At 38.7% G+C, this 16,242-nt stretch overlaps 1 protein-coding gene across 1 annotated transcript in view; it reads left to right on the top strand.

The window, feature by feature from the left end:
* The window catches only part of FRS2 (fibroblast growth factor receptor substrate 2), a 13,442-nt gene extending 6,257 nt beyond the window's left edge, over positions 1-7,185 (top strand). Inside the window, exons 4-6 of the mRNA XM_009273222.2 lie at positions 1,846-2,004; positions 2,901-3,064; positions 5,493-7,185. Of these exons, the coding sequence (XP_009271497.1) occupies positions 1,846-2,004; positions 2,901-3,064; positions 5,493-6,443 (1,274 nt within the window). The 3' untranslated portion in view covers positions 6,444-7,185. The remainder of the gene's footprint in view (positions 1-1,845; positions 2,005-2,900; positions 3,065-5,492) is intronic.
* The last annotated feature ends 9,057 nt before the right edge of the window (positions 7,186-16,242 follow it).

Genomic DNA, 16,242 nt, shown 5'->3' with positions numbered 1-16,242 from the left:
GCTGCAACCCTTTCCTCCCTCTTTTGTTTCTTGCCTTTCTTACGTAATTTTAAAATAATGTGATTATTGAGAAAAAAGAAATCTGGCAGAAAGTGTTCTCTCTGCTGCCTTTTTGCAATGGAGCATTGTTCCTGAGACCTATGCTGGGTTTTGTGGGCACAGTTGCAAAACTTCATCTTCACTTGGTGAGATGACGGAGAATTTTCTCATTTGAGAATACCCTGAATACTGCCCAGCAACTCTTATTGATTGCATTAGTCAATATTCTTGTTTGTGTTTTCCAGTTAATCTCAAATTATATCTATTGATAAGCTGTCAGAATGCACTGATGGCGAAACATTGGGTTTGTGCTAGGTATTAAAAACCTTGAAGACGTGTTTTGGGAGCACAGCTAATAGATAATTCAGGATAGAAAACTTGGAGGAGCTGGTGTGTCACCATATTGTGTAACTGACAGATCACATTAAATACAATGTGAATGTATTTAGTAAAAATCAAGGTTTCATCAAGTTATTTTTGCTTGCAGTTTCAGTGCCAATTTGGTTCACCTCACGTTTTTTTAAACAAAGGGGTAAAGGCAGCTGAATTTCTCAGAAATATACTGGGAGCTTTTTAAAGCTTTTGAACCTATTTTTTTTTAGTTTTATTTTTTGTCCATTAAGATTTAAGTATCCAGTGTGAATTTTCAGAAATACACAAAAAATTAAACATGGACTATTGTACTTGAGCTGGATCATGGGTTGGGGAAATGTAGTAGAAGAAGCTCTACAGCTGCTGTGTTGCAAGCACGAAGCTTATTCACTGCACCAGCTGAATATTAATTGTTGAGCATCATTCCTCTTAGCCCATTTGGTATATTCCCAGCTGGGTTTTTGTGAACTTCTGCCATGGGGAGCATTTCTGGTCGTTCTGATCTGTCAGTTCTGCATCCTTAAATAAATATATGATGATAATAATTGCCAGCATATTAACATAATTGCACTTACAGGCCTAGCTATATAGGTAGGTAGTTCTTAGTAAAGAGTGTTTTAAGATTGTAATACTCACTTTAAAAACTGAGCACCTGCACCCACGTTTAACAAGCATGTCAACTTTAACTTCATGCTTTCAATGGAAGAATAATCCAAAGCTGCGACTTTGCTGGTGAGGGTAAGTTGGGGCGCTCCCTGCTGTTTAAAGGCAAAGTGGCACAATACACACACAAAATACATGGTATTGCTGCTAACTTTGTGTTCTGTGTCTATCCCTTAGCCTAAAGCAATTGGTTTGTTACTGTACGTTTCACACAGTTTGTCTTACTAGCTTTTCATTTTAATCTTCTTAAAGAAACTAAACTTTTACCCAGTGTTTGAATCCTTCTTTCCTGTTGTGCAGGTATCTTATTTTTATGGTAATTTAATAGAAATCTGGTTTAAAAAATAGGACCTTGTAGCACCACAGTAGTTTCATTTAGTGTTTGTATTTATCTATTTAATTAGTATCCTTTTTATCAGCTCAAAAAAAAAAAGAAAAAAATCTTGCCCTGCTTTGTGCCTCCTTTTTTTTTTTTTTTTTTACCCCTCATTTAGCACTCAAAACTTAGTTTTGCTTTTAACTGAATCAATTTTTTGTTCTAATTTAACTTTTGGCGCATGGGAAACTTATTCTTCTATTAGATAAACACTTTGAAGGTTCTCACAGTAATTTTGTGTGTTTTGGTGCAATAAAAAATTCTTAACATTTTTGCTTCTTTAACAGGTATTCATTATGTGGATTCCAGTTCTATTGTTTGAAAGTTACATGCATTGTAAGGCGTGTTTCTTACATTGAAGGATTTTGATTTTTTTTTTTCTTGTGTATTTATAGGAATCTTTGCCTTTAAATGTGCCCGCGCAGAAGAGCTATTTAATATGTTGCAAGAGATAATGCAGAATAATAGCATAAATGTGGTAGAAGAACCAGTAGTAGAAAGGAATAATCATCAAACTGAGTTGGAAGCTCCAAGAACCCCTCGAACGCCTACCAGTAAGTATGGTTATACTGTTAGATGACATACGTGAATGTAATGTGGTACTTAGCTTTAATTAGTTTTCTTTTTAATTACTTAAAGATTTAATGCAAATTAAATGCTATTTTCAGCTAAAAGGCTAATTGCCAGTAATGCGCTCTCTTGAGGTACTTGCTGAGGATTCTGTTTTGAGAATTCTAAATCTTGGGAGCAAAACTGCCATAGTCAAGTTCTTCAGCTTTAAGAAATAAGTTTTGGAAACTTAGTTGTTGCCGAAGAACACTGCTTCAGTATATACCTGTTGAATTGCTTTATAATGTATCACCATATTTTACTGGTAGCATTTCTGAGAAATGTTAATGTTGGGCAACGTTCCAACCTTTTTATTAGGAAAAAAGTAATGGTAATATCGCATCTATAGTGGGTTTGGAATCTTTCTTTTGCTGTGAGCAGATGGATGGGTAGAGTGAAGTCCTTTCAAAAATACTGGAGGATTTTAAGTAGTCCTAGGCAGATGGCTTGGTATTTGAAACTAGGAATTCCAGGTTATTGATTTATTTCAGAGAAATGGAAGCTTAAATAAATAAGTCCCTGTTTGTTAGGGAGACATGTTGTTAATGGTAGAAAGAGAAGTTGGATAGGTAGTTTACTGGGAGGACTGTGGTGTGTAATACACCTAGATTTCAGTGATTGCTTCAGACATGTTTCCCAGTAAATACTGGGATGCTATACCCTGCAATTTGCTTTCCCTTTCCTTCCCCCCAGCAAAATTGAGTCTTGTGAATATTTAATACTGTTTTACATATTTTAATTTCTCTTTTGAAAATTGAAAATGAAGGTATAAAGCATCTTACTCATATACAGTAAAATGTTCTCTTTTAATACGGTTTTGCTTGTTTTCTAATTGAATCAGCTCCTGGGTTCAATGCACAAAGTTTACCTAACGGCTATCCCAGATACCCATCTTTTGGAGATGCTTCATCACATCCTTCCAGCAGACATCCTTCTGTCGGAAGTGCACGCCTCCCCTCTGTCGGCGAAGAATCAACACATCCTTTACTTGTACCAGAGGAGCAAGTGGGTATTTCAACCCCCCATACAATTTATGTTCTACATTAGTTCAGGTTTTTCTAATGTTTATTCTGTAGGCTTTCATTTGTGTTTTTCAGTATCAGGTGTAATGTATTTCTACCATATGTTAACTACCTCAGAAAAGTGTTTGCTTTGCCTCTTTAAAATGATACTTTGTAGGATAGCTGGCTGAGGAAGAGTAACTATTTTAAGTTGCTCTTTGTATTTATATACAAATAAAGATATAGAAAGTATGTATTTGCATATATTCTTTTCAAAAATTTCAGTAATTGTTTTTAAACACAAATTGTATTTTATAATGAGAGATCCTGGTCAGAAAGCTTCTTTACATGTAAGTCTTCTATTTGGCGAATAGAAATCATGAAATAATTTAGGTTAGAAGGGACTTCTAGAGTCCTCTAGGTCAAATTTTAAAGTTAGAGGAGGCTGCATAGAGCCTTGTCCTGTCATGCTTTGAATACTCCAAACAAGGGGATTCCACAGTGTCTCTGAGCCATGTGTTCCAGTGTTTGACCACCTTTGTTGTGAAAGCATTTTTCCCTAATATATAATCAGATTTTTTCCTGTTACAGCTGGTGCCTGTTGCCCCTTAGCTTTTTGCTGAACGTCCCCATAAAGGGTCTGGCTCTGTCTTTTCTTTATCTGTTAGGTAGTTGAAAACAGCTATTAGGTTTTTTCCTGGCCTTCTCTTAAGACTGAACAAGGATGGCGCTCTCAGCTTCTCCTTGTATGTCACATGCTCCAGCCCCTCGAGTCATGGCCCTCCACTGGATTTGCTCCACTATAGTGGTGTCTGCCTTGTACTGGGGAGCCAATTACCCCAGATTCAGTCTCACAAGTGCTGAACTGATGGTAATAATCTCTTTCCTTAACCTACTGGCTGTGCTTTTACTAGCACAAACCAATGCACGTTTGGTTTTCATTGCTGCAGGGGCACAGTGCTGACTCACATTCAATTCACCATCCACCTGGACCCCTGGTGCCTTTCTGCAAAGCTGTTTTAAAGTCAGTTGGTGCCTAGCCTGTACTGTTGGTGGTGTTCCATGCCAGGCACTGGACTTTGCATTTGCTGTTGCTGAACTTCATGAGGTTTCTGTGAGGTCACTTCTCCAGGCTGCTGAGATTCCTCTCAATGGAAACTCTGCCAATCTGGGATAGACTGAAAACTTTCTGAGGGTGTGTTCTATCTCATCGTTCAGGTTGCTGATGAAAATGTTAGTCAAGTTTAATAAAATGTGATGTGGTTTAGGAAGACTCTTGTGCTTGACAAGAAATGGTGTTGGAAACGAGAGAAGGTAACCAGAGCAAAGTGCAGTGAACTGTCTTGTGGGAAAGGATTTGTTAGGAGCCCCCCCAGAAGAATCCAAGTGGTGGTGTTGGAGTTATTGAAGAGTAAATGAGTTTAAAGATCAATGTAGGAGTCAAGTGAGCTGTAAATAATACTTCAGCTTGTAGAGCTTGGCAGAGGAGTTGGGAAGGCTAGATGACTGCTGCTATAAAACACTACTTTTGCTGTTTGGGTATCTAGACACAGAATTAAAATTTCGAGAAAGAATCCATTACTTCAGTCTTTACCTTTCAGCTTCGTGTTGATCTGCTGTGGGGACTTGGAGGCATAAACCAGTGGTGTATTCCTGCCTTTCTTAGTGGCATTTGGTCTAACTCCTGCTCCTTTTTAATTCTGAGTGCCACAGTTCTTATGGAAGTGTATGTTTGTCTATTTCACTTTCTGGTATTAAGAGGCTGTTGGCTCTTGAAGAAAGAATGGACTGTTCTGCCAGTAAAGCCAACTTCTCTTCTCATTGCTTAAGTAGTACACAAGGCAGGACCCTGGGGATTTTTTTAGGTGGTGGTTGGTTGGTTGTTTTTTTTGTTTAAACGGACAGTAAATTTCCTTTGCAGTGTGGAAATTGGAGATAAATTTAGCCGAAGCAACTATTGAACTGTTGGTCACTGTCATGGTAAGGAACAACAAAGTACAGCTCTGCTTCACTGATTTGTTCCAGTGAACTAATGAGCTAAGTTGGAGCAGCCCAAGGTTGCCCTGACCACAGCAGAGCTGGAATAGAACCTGAAAAGCTGTAACTAGAGCACAATTGGGATAAAACATCAAATCAAAATAATTATTAATGTAGGATGTAAGTTGCATTCTTTTGTTTGCCTTGAGTACCTCTAATTTTATTTAGAGTAACATTAACAAAACCAACAACAAAATTTCAGGGGGAAAAACCCAAAACTGGGCACAGTTCAGCAAAATGTGAGAGATGACCTTTGCTCTTAAACAGCTGCTATCATGAGATTTGGTTTTCAGGTATTTTGGTTAGAAAAGTGGGGAGTTAAGAAGGAAAGCAATTTGGAGGGGAAAAAAGCGCAAATAGCATTTGAATTTCCTTTTTTTTGCTTCCCCTTTTAGGTGCACACTTATGTCAACACTACTGGGGTACAAGAGGAAAGGAAAAATCGATCAAGTGTGCATGTGCCACTGGAATCAAAGCTTTCAAACACTGAAACAACTAAAGTGAAAGAAGATCAGATGTGTACTGATGACAGAGATGCTCAGGTTCTCCTGGAGCCTGAAGGAGTCAAGTTTGTTTTAGGACCAACACCTGTTCAAAGGCAGTTAATGGAAAGAGAGAAACTGGAGCAACTTGGGAGAGACCAAGTTAGCGGCAGCAGCGCAAACAACACTGAATGGGACACTGGGTACGACAGTGATGAACGTAGAGAAACACCATCTGGTAATAAATTGGTGTATGAAAATATAAATAGGTTATCAATCCCTAGTGCCTCAGGGGTCAGGAGAGGTCGTTTGACATCAACCAGTACCTCAGACACCCAGAACATTAACAACTCTGCTCAGAGGAGAACTGCGCTGTTGAACTATGAGAACTTGCCATCCTTGCCTCCTGTTTGGGAAGCCCGCAAGCTGAGTAGAGATGAAGATGACAGTTTAGGACCAAAGACCCCATCTCTGAATGGCTACCACAATAACCTAGATCCAATGCATAATTATGTCAATACAGAGAATGTAACAGTACCAGCAAGTGCTCATAAAGTAGAATTTACACGACGTCGGGACTGTACCCCAACAGTCTTTAACTTTGACATTAGGCGTCCAAGTTTAGAACACAGGCAGCTCAACTATATACAGGTTGACTTGGAAGGTGGTAGTGACTCCGACAACCCTCAGACTCCAAAAACCCCCACCACTCCACTTCCGCAAACTCCAACCAGGCGCACAGAGCTGTATGCTGTGATAGACATTGAAAGAACTGCTGCTATGTCAAGCTTGCAAAAAGCACTGCCCCGAGATGATGGTACTTCTAGGAAAACTAGACATAACAGTACTGACCTGCCTATGTGAGCCTGGGAAGCATTAAATCATTTGCACCTTTTGTGAAGTTTATAAAATTGAAGATGCAAATACTTTGCATTTCTTAACACTAACGCCTTTTATAGACTAATAGAACTTTTTCTGCATACTTCATGTACTTGTCTAACTAAAGGGAATTAATGTAGAGCAAGTATTCATTTAGGTAACACTATTTCATTCTACAGTAGTAGTAATTACTGCATAGCAGCATCACCACCTTTCACAGTGCCTCTTTTAAATTGATTAGAGTCTGAGTGACATGCCAGTTTTGAATTTATAAATATTCTGGTCTGGTGCCTATACTTGTTAATGGCATTTATAACACTTTTTAAAGCCTCTTGGTATGTGCATTATTAGCAGGTAAACCTAATCTTTCAAGATACCTATCTTACGTTCATTCCTCATTGAAGTGGCTCCTCCAGAATGAAATGTATGTAATGCATTAATTCACTCCGTTTGATGTACACAAGATATATTGGTTCATCTCAAGGGATATAAACACCACACCTTTTTTTGTTGTTTTGGGTTTTTTTCAAGACCACATGGGCAAGAAGGCCTCTAATTCCCAATAGTTTTCTTAACTTCTGATATTTGAGAGGTCACATCGAAGTTCGTTGATCAGAGCTATAAACGCATCTAAACCCAGCCTTAAGCTCCTTCCGCTAGAGGAGAATTCCAAGTGGCATATCAAGTTTCCTGTGAAATCTGACAGAATTTTAATCTCATTAGAGTTTTTGGGGTTTTTTGTGAAGGAATTCACAGGTTGGCTGTATAAATTAAGGCTCTCTTGTCATTTCTTAGTTCAGTGTGCCTTCCTTCCTTTGCATTTGTGTGTTTCTTTTTTATCTGTTCCGTAATGTCTTGTTTTAAAAGTCAAAATTTTGTACATAGCTTTAATTATTTTTCAGGGTCATTTATGTGTTTGTCTTACTCTCTGCATTTGACAAAGAAAGACTCTTGAAGGTCAAATGGTTGTCTTTGTCCAGTGTTCTACTTTTTTATGCCTGACAGAAATATCCCAGCTCTCCAGCAGCATGTATTATTGCACAACTGGAAAGGTTTATTATGCAGTTATTGTCTTCCTCTAAAGCATCAGACACAGGTTACACGGGAGGCAGGGTACTGGACTTGATAGTTCTTTATAGAAAATTGTACATTCTAGCAATGTGCATCCATAGTTGATAGTATAATTTAGAAAGATATGTAGTAAATTATCTGAAGGTAGTATTATCTACAAGCATACTTCTTTTCCTTTTGCAGTTGGTGAACTTGGTTACAATGATGGCTGCTCAGTGTTACAGGTACATCCCGGTAGAATGTTGTTTGTTGAATATGCCAGATGCACCCTTAGCAGAAGTTTTGGGTTGTTTGTTTTAATACTCTGAATAATTTTAGAATTCTGGCAGTATTGCTGGTGCACCTTGGTACTAGCAGCAGAAGAGATTACTCTCGAGCCTGTGATCGCAAAGGAACTGACACTTGCGTGAACTGGTATGATGTAAAACAACCCTTGAACTGTGAGTGAGGAAAAACGTGCAAGAAAAGCCATTTGGAGATCTGAAAAAGAATTAAGGGTCTTCATGCAATATTTGAATTGAAGTTTTATAAAAAAGAAACTACAATTATTTTCAGTCTTTTAAATTGGAGTGTATTCCTGTTCCTTTGTTAACTTTTTCTTTGGTCTTCTCTCCGTTTAGTAGTGGCAGCAGTGGTAGCACCTGAAATACATGCGTCTTGCCACACCATTAAGGGATATCAGGCAACCTTTTCGCTCTGACTTTCATTATTCTTTACAGACTGTATGGTACTGAAATACCAGATGCACAAAGAACATTAATTTGCAGAAGTAAAAGATAGGAGTCATTGAGACCATTACAAGGAACTTAAATGAGATTAAAAAAAAAACCTCATTAATGATTTCACGGTCAACCTATGCATACTCTTGTGATAGACCCATTGACTTGTGGGGAGACCTTGGTACTCCAGAAGGTAATGACTACCTAGAGCTAGGCATTTTACAGGTCTGCAGCGTTAGTGCTCCTTCACATCTTTGCCATTGCCTCACCTTACGCTATGGACCAGTCTTGGTCTGTACTGAAGAGAAATTGCCAGGTATTGCAAAATACTTACTGGGTTCATGATACTGGTATGATTCTTGTTCTTAGCTTATAGCTCGCTTAAATTTGTGAGCCGAACTAATGCTTCAGCATGTGTTTTGAGGCGAACATGTTTGATCTAGCTAGCTGCCTAGAAATATTTGGTCCTCATCTGTATAGCATGGGTGTTTCAGAAATACTAATTAATTGGACCCTTAAAACACACCTGTGAGGCAGGGAAGTAATATTCTTAATTGACAAATAGGGAAACAGAGGCTTCAGGTAGATCCTAAGTGACCTGCCAAAATTACAACAACCAACCATATCCCTCCTTAGTTCCGGTGTACTGTCCTATGTGTTTATCCTGAATAGTCTCAGATAACAAGGGATGGTCTGAGTAATTTTTTTATTATTGTTGTTGCAAATTTCACAATACTTCATAGGGGTGTTTTCTTAGCTCTGGTCCCCAGAATTGAGAACATACTGAAAATTCAACTTTCTGTAGCCTTAATTATATTAACAAGTCTGATGACCTATTTTCCAGGGCTATTTTTTTTACCCTCTTATATTTTACAGGTGGGATAATGCTTTCTCGTTCTGTGTATGCTGCAAACATACTGGGTAGTCCCTGTTACCCACGCTACTCATCTTTAGCATTCCTTATTTTCTGCCCCTTGAAGTAGATGTAGTTGCAATGCACTTTACCCTTTGAGACTTGGTAAATATTTTTTCAATTCAGTTTCTTTAAAGGCTGTGATGTTAGGTTTAGTGTCTGTAATCTAGGATTCAGTTTTCAGCTGAAATCTCTCACAGCATTTAAGATAGTATTTATTTTGGGCCTACAGGTGTATAGATTGAGAAACTACAAATATGTAACCATTTTCTTTAGTAACTGAGACATGTAAAGTTTACCTAAACTAGGTCCTGCAAAAATCGCAGCATCTCTATCAGTTCTGCTTTTCATCCGTAACATGCAATTGGCTGCTACCCTTCAAGCACATTTGACAAGGGAAAGCCTTTAACTGTAGGTATTCCTTTAATGCAGTGATTTGGGAAAGACATACATTAGTGTATCTTTTGAACAAGGAAACTGAGTTGATAAAAAAGATGAAACAGCGACCAAAAGTACCTAATAAAGATTGTACTAGAAATACAGTTAGTGAGAATTTAATCCATTGGTTATATCAGAAAAACTTTTTTTTTTCTCAAATTGATGTCAAGAGGAGGACCAATTTATTTAATTTTGTGGTGTTTCTTGGTGACTCCATAAAACAATATAAAAAAGACCATTCTGAAAACCTTAACTCTCATTAGAACATTTTTTGTTTCCCCCGATAAGTACATTTTGCATATGACAGGGGTTGAATGTAATAGTGTGTGTTGAAGCACTATTCCTGTTCCTATTAAAGTCTACAGAACTTTTATAGAAATCTTAAGTGTTCAGATAGACATTTCATATCATAAACTGCTTAATTTTCCCCCCAGATGTTTGGATATTTGTGTGTGTGTGCTACACCTCTGACTAGGGCTTGGGTGTAAAAAGGGTCACAGAAAGGTGTAAGCTGTACAAAGTCCAAACCAATGTCAAAATGGGGCTGCTCTTTTGCAGGTGACAGACCACCAGTTGATTTTGCTGGTTTTTTAGCAGTGTATATTGGCTCAAAATCTGGCTATCCTTGTTTTTTGTTTTATATTTAACCACTTCTCAATGAGACAGAGTCAGGAGAGAGCAGATTGTCTTTATTTGCTGTCAGTGAAGTAAAAATGCAAGTTCTGAGTATCTGATTTGGACCTCTATTTCTAAGCAGTATTCTCCTCTTTGTGTAAGGTGGGATCAATGGTGAAATTCCATTTCTGCACTGTACTGATTTATTTAATGGCTGCGAATAAGATGAAACTGATTTAGTAGGAACTAATAGTGGACTTAAATCTGAAATTCTCCTATTTCCCCTAAAGAAGTTTGGTCCTTCAGTTTGATAGATAGAATTAGGTATATCTGGAATTTAATGATAAGATCTTTCCCATCTTTTCCTTGAGGTAGCGATTCAGGCATTTATATTTGACAGTATTTACTTAATATAAACATAAGTTCATTTATAATATCTTTATTTTAAATTCATATACACTCCAAAAAAAAAAATCCAGCAGAAATTCCACCACAAAAAACTGCGTTAAGATGGAGTCAAGGTTGCTGATGTCCTTCTCACAGAGCATATACGAAAAAGACGGGAAGTCATGAGTTAAGGTTCTTTCGCAATCTTTAGGAATTACTTCCTCTTTTGGACAAGATAAGTAAAGAAGAAAAAAAAAAAATTAGCGGCTGTAACTCTGACCATGTATACATTATTTCTTGTGATACTGTGCTGTAAGGTATGTGACTGAGTCTGTCGATGTCTTATGAGGATGTTATCCTAACACGGTGTTTACTCCAGATTAACGCAGTATTTTGTTTGGAAATATGTAGGTGTACAGATAGAAATAGAGTATGAGAGATAAAGTTACCTTTAAAGTTGATGAAACAAGTGTTGGACATTTCTATATTTTTATATATTACAAAGGGCATTTTGAAATTTTCCTTGCAGTTTTAGTAATTATTTAGTGTGGTAATATACGTATATTGTGACAACGTTTTCTGCTATATCCATTACTTTGGTGTAATTCTATTTTATGTAGCAAATATGTGTATATACAAAGGAGATTATGTAAAAAATACGATTAAGAAATAGGCTCGAGCCCTTCAGAACAGGGACTGTCTTCCTCTGTGTCTGCAAAGTACTTAATGCCTTGGGGTCCCAGCCACAGCTCACGTCTGAGACCCGTGGTGACTGAATTGCCAAGCGATGAGCGTGGAGGAGCAGCTCCTCTGCTTTCCACGAGAAGCCTTAGTACAAAAGGTGCCGTGAAGCTCACCTTACCACTCCCTGGTGCTGGGGCTGTGCTCTACATGGTCATTCCCACCGCCACCTGCCAACAACCCAGCGAGCCCAGAGTCCGTGTGTCTTTTGCTCCAGTTCTTCCCTTTGGCAGTAGGAAAGGGAGTCTGAGGTAGGAGCTTTGATGTCATCAGGGAATCTTCCTTGTTAGCAGGGCGATCCTTCCGGAGCTTGTTCGGGCCTCATGCAGCGTCTTTTGAAGCCAAACGAATTATTCGTGTTGACTTCAAGGGCCACTGGATGTGTTCCTGCAAGATCAAGTTCTGCTGACGTAACAGCTCTGTTACACCTGAGGACCTGGTTGGTCAAGTTCTTCAGGAATGGTCTAAAAATACTGTAAAAATATAAATATATTTAATTACATGTACTGAAAAAAAAATCCTATTTGTTGTGGTCAGAGTTCAGATTATTATGTGAATTTTGATTTCTTAGTCATACTTGCATATATATTGCTTTAACTATTATGTATGAAAGAGGAAGTGATTCTAAAGTGTGTGAAAGATCAGGATTGCACCTGTTTTTTAACGGTTTTGTTATTTAGGAATGGATGTCAGCAAATTTAACTCCATATTAATGCAGTTTTTTTGCATTAGAATGTGTGTATATCATACACCCACATTTTATATATAATATATTATATATTTGGTACTAACTTTGTATTTTCCCTGAAATTTTGCCAAATCTCAAACACCGATGTTCTCACTTGTAAGACTTTGGTACTTAATAACTGAATGTATAAGAAATGCTCTGGTATGAAAGAAAAGAGTGTTGTATGGTGTCCCACAATACAGATGTCTCAACCAGCAGGCACGTTGCCTTTTTCACACCTCGCTTCACTGCAGCATCACCTTTTGTCTCCTGAAAAAGTGTCTGTGTTTTTAACTAAACTGCAGACCTGCCATTACAGTACAGCTGAGTACCGTTCTAGCATGAAAGCTGACTGGTAGTAGTAAGAATACAATAGTCACCAGTGTGCCACAAATGCATTTATTAAATGCAGAAATAGACATTTCTACAAAGGCCAAATCTTATGTTGTATGTTCCTTTCTTGTCATTACATTGTATGATATTGTAAGATTATTGTATGTCCTAATTTGCATTATAAAATGTTTTTTCCTACTTAAAGGCATAAATATAGCAACTTTGTATAAAGGTAGCTTTCTAGATTTTTATTTCTTTTATATAAAAAAGTCTAAACAGTGGGAGTACCATTGCCAAATTGTTTATAAAATTTCAATTAATTTGCCCTGGTCAGTGAATTTGTTTTTACAAACATTCCGTACTTCTTTTATGAAAAAAGTGATATTATACTATGCAGAAAGAGTGTATTTTTATGCCATTCCACACTAATCTTAAAAACATTAATTTCACTTGTTTTATAGCATGCAGAAAGAGTGTATTTTTATGCCATTCCACACTAATCTTAAAAACATTAATTTCACTTGTTTTAAGCTGTCATTATTGAGAAAGCTTACCAAATGTGCATTTTTTAAAAATGTATTGTGTATTATGATTACCTTTTTCCCCTTTACCAGTGCCAACTTCATTTGGAAAAAAAAAAAAATTGTAGCATGGCAATAAACTATTGATTTTACATTGAACATTGTCTGTGGGTTACTTCAGTATTTTCCAATGTTAGTGTCGCTGTATTGTATTTCGTTAATATAACCTTTTTTGCTTTTCTTTAAATCATTGCTTCAGGTACCTATCTCTCCCCCTGCCCCCTTGTATTCCACTCATTACTCAGTGGTAAAACAAAACAAAACAGAACATGATGACCTGGAGTCTGTAAATTTTTCTCCAAGCTTTTGTTTCCTTTCTACTAGTGTTCTGTCACATCTTCCTCACGTACGTAGACTCACATTTTCTGTTGTGGTAGTACCGTTGCTATCGACTACTGGCTAGTGAATCACATGCCAGCAATTTGAATGTGCTCCTTTCTGGGTTATTAAATGACTAAGGTTTCACAAAACCCAAATGGACTTTGTTAGCATAGTGAATAAATTCAGAAAGAAAGTAATAAGAAAATACAGTGTTGAAGTCCTGCCCGGATGGCCTTTTCACTTTCTTCTGGAGACTATAAAATATGGTGGTGATTTATCAAAATTCAGTATTTCCTCTTTTCTCCCTCCCAAGTCACTGTTCTAAGGCATAATTTCAATAAAGATGTTCCTAGCCAACAAATGAACAAAACCCTAGAAACGTCAGGAGATGCTGTTTTCGGAACCTCTTAAGAAACAGCATTACGTGGTCCTTGCACAATGTTGGTTAGGTAACTTAGACGTCTGAAAACTCAGTTCTCAAGAAGGTTTTCATATCCCTGGCCGACAGTTTTGCAGCTTTCCTAACGGGAATGGCTGCCTAGCAGTCCATTACACTTAACACTTCCATACTGACATGATACAGAGTTCAGTAGAAACTTTGGTTCTTTGTACCCTCATTTCAAATAGAAGGGAAGCTTCCCAGTAACGTTTGGTTGAAATGCTTCAGTGCACCAGTTCTGATGTGACAGTAGGTAAAATATATGCAGTTAGAGAATTAATTGCTAGCAGTATTATAACTAAAACATCATGCAACTGATTGATATAGGCGATTCCAATTAAAATATGCATATGCCTCGCGTTCTTGACCTAATGATGCTTTGTTCTGAAATAAGATTTTGAAGCCAGCTCAAAATAGGTGGCATTGAACAGCCAAGCATTAAAGAGCTGACCTTCCAGCCATATGTGCCTAGTACTAGGATTTCCAATAATGATATAAACTGGCCTTGTTAAAATCCCTATACATAAATCACAATAGTACATCTGTTAATTTTCAGTTGGGAGCACCTGAAGAGCTGGATTTTGTGAAAAGTCTCAGTTTTCCTTCCTTCCTTCCTTCCTCAAAGTAGTATCTGCTCAGAGGCTTAAGTGCCTGGTTTGACTGAAGTTAAGCCTCAAACTAGATACTGCAATCGATGCCTGAATTATTGGTCCTGGAGAAACCAGGGAATGGTTTGCTGCTCTATTATTCCTACATCATTAATAGCTCGACTGTAGGCAGCAGGTCTCGATCTGAATTAAAGCGCTATCAGTAGATACTGAGACACGTGGAGGTCTGATGGAGAATTCATCCCTGAGCAACCAAGCCTGTGCTTCGCTGAGCTGTCCAGTGTATCGAAAGGTCTTTGGGGCTGAAACACGCCGTTTCTTAACCTTGAAAGAGATGAGGTGACTTACAAAGTATATGCGTTTATGAAAATATTAAAATGAGGCACTTTTTCTTTTTTCCTTCACTTATTCACAGTGTGACCTTAAAAATGGCCATCGGCACTACAGAGGTGAGGGCACTGCGCAGCTGGAAGCGAGGGGCAGGAACCCAGAACTGGGGCTGCTGCTGGGCTCTTCCTGTTTGGGTGTCACTACTTTTACACGTTATAATAATCATAGCTTAGCAATGGTTAAAAGCCCCTTAAAGCAAACTTACAAATTTGCTGTAGTAAGTTTTTCTATGAGCATTTGATCTTCCAAAGGCCGTAACTCGGTTAATTGTTCGAGGCACTTTAAAATCCTTTTTCCCCCAGCTCACACCACAGTAGCAGCAAATGTGAATTGAAATGAATCGTTAGTTCAGTGCAAATCTTTATGAATGCTCTAGTTCTGACATAAAAAGTTAACATTGTTTTAGTTGGGTTATTAGCCCTAGCCAAAACTTAAAATACTTACCTACATAGCTATGAGGAAAACGGAAGATGTTAAAATTCAAATAGTACTCTAGTTTTCAGAACAAGGTTAGGGGGGATAACATAGCTAACTCTGAAGAAAACAAAGCAAAAAGCCTAAAGAACTCAAGAAAAACACTAACTGGGTATTGACGTACTAAAAACCAGAGAGAGATGTGAAAGTTGGCAGAGTTTTAGTCATGTTCTTTTTTGCTGACTCCATTGGGATAGAAACCTGTCTTTGGCCACTTCAAATCTAGAACAAACAGCTTTGTATATATCGCAAGAGATTTGTATCTGGCAGCAAGAAGAGGAATACCAGCTAGAATTAATTCTTGAGGAACAAGTCATACAAACTCATCCACTTTTTTTAATACGACCAGGTACCTAACAGGCTTTTTGTGTGGAGGAAAAGTAGCGACAGAACAAGGCTTGGGCGTGGTCTCGCACACCCACAACGCTGCCAAGAGAATAGTTACCAATTGTTTAATATTGAAATGAAGAGCGTATCAAGTGGGATTGTTCCTGGGTATCTCCTGTTCACCGCTTTTAATCAGCGACGTGGGTGATGTAATAGCAGGTGTCTGGAAAGGTCTGGCAGGCGCACTGGAGGCCAGGGGTGGGAATTTGAAATGCTTTCGACCGGTCTGAGACCTGACCTCCAGGAGCGTGATGAAATTAAACCGGGGAAACCGCAAGCTCCCTTGCTGAGGCAGAAGCAGCTTGGTATAGAAACACAGCGGGAAGCGCGTGCCTAGATGGCAGCCCTTCGGAGAAAGGTTGGTGGGCTGCGGTGCGCTGCCAGGCAAACCCAGGCCGGGTGCTGCCGTACAAGAGGCCGGCATTGCACGGAACGGGGGAAGCGGCGGCAGGCCTCCACGTCACGTAACTCGTTAAAAAAAGAGAAAGTTCCTGCACCAGGGCCGTGCCCGCCGCGCACCGCCGGCAAGGAAGCCGGGCCCGGGGCGGGGCAGCGCCAGGGCCCGCCGCGGCAAAAGCTGCGCCCCGTCTTCCCTTCCGGGGCAGAGCGCCGCCTCCTCCTGAGGGACGGACTGCGGCTC

This window comes from Aptenodytes forsteri, unplaced genomic scaffold, assembly GCF_000699145.1.
Source record: "Aptenodytes forsteri isolate BGI_AS27 unplaced genomic scaffold, ASM69914v1 Scaffold366, whole genome shotgun sequence".
In the NCBI taxonomy this organism is placed as follows: Eukaryota; Metazoa; Chordata; class Aves; order Sphenisciformes; family Spheniscidae; genus Aptenodytes; species Aptenodytes forsteri.
This window is presented reverse-complemented; position numbering and strand designations above follow the sequence as displayed.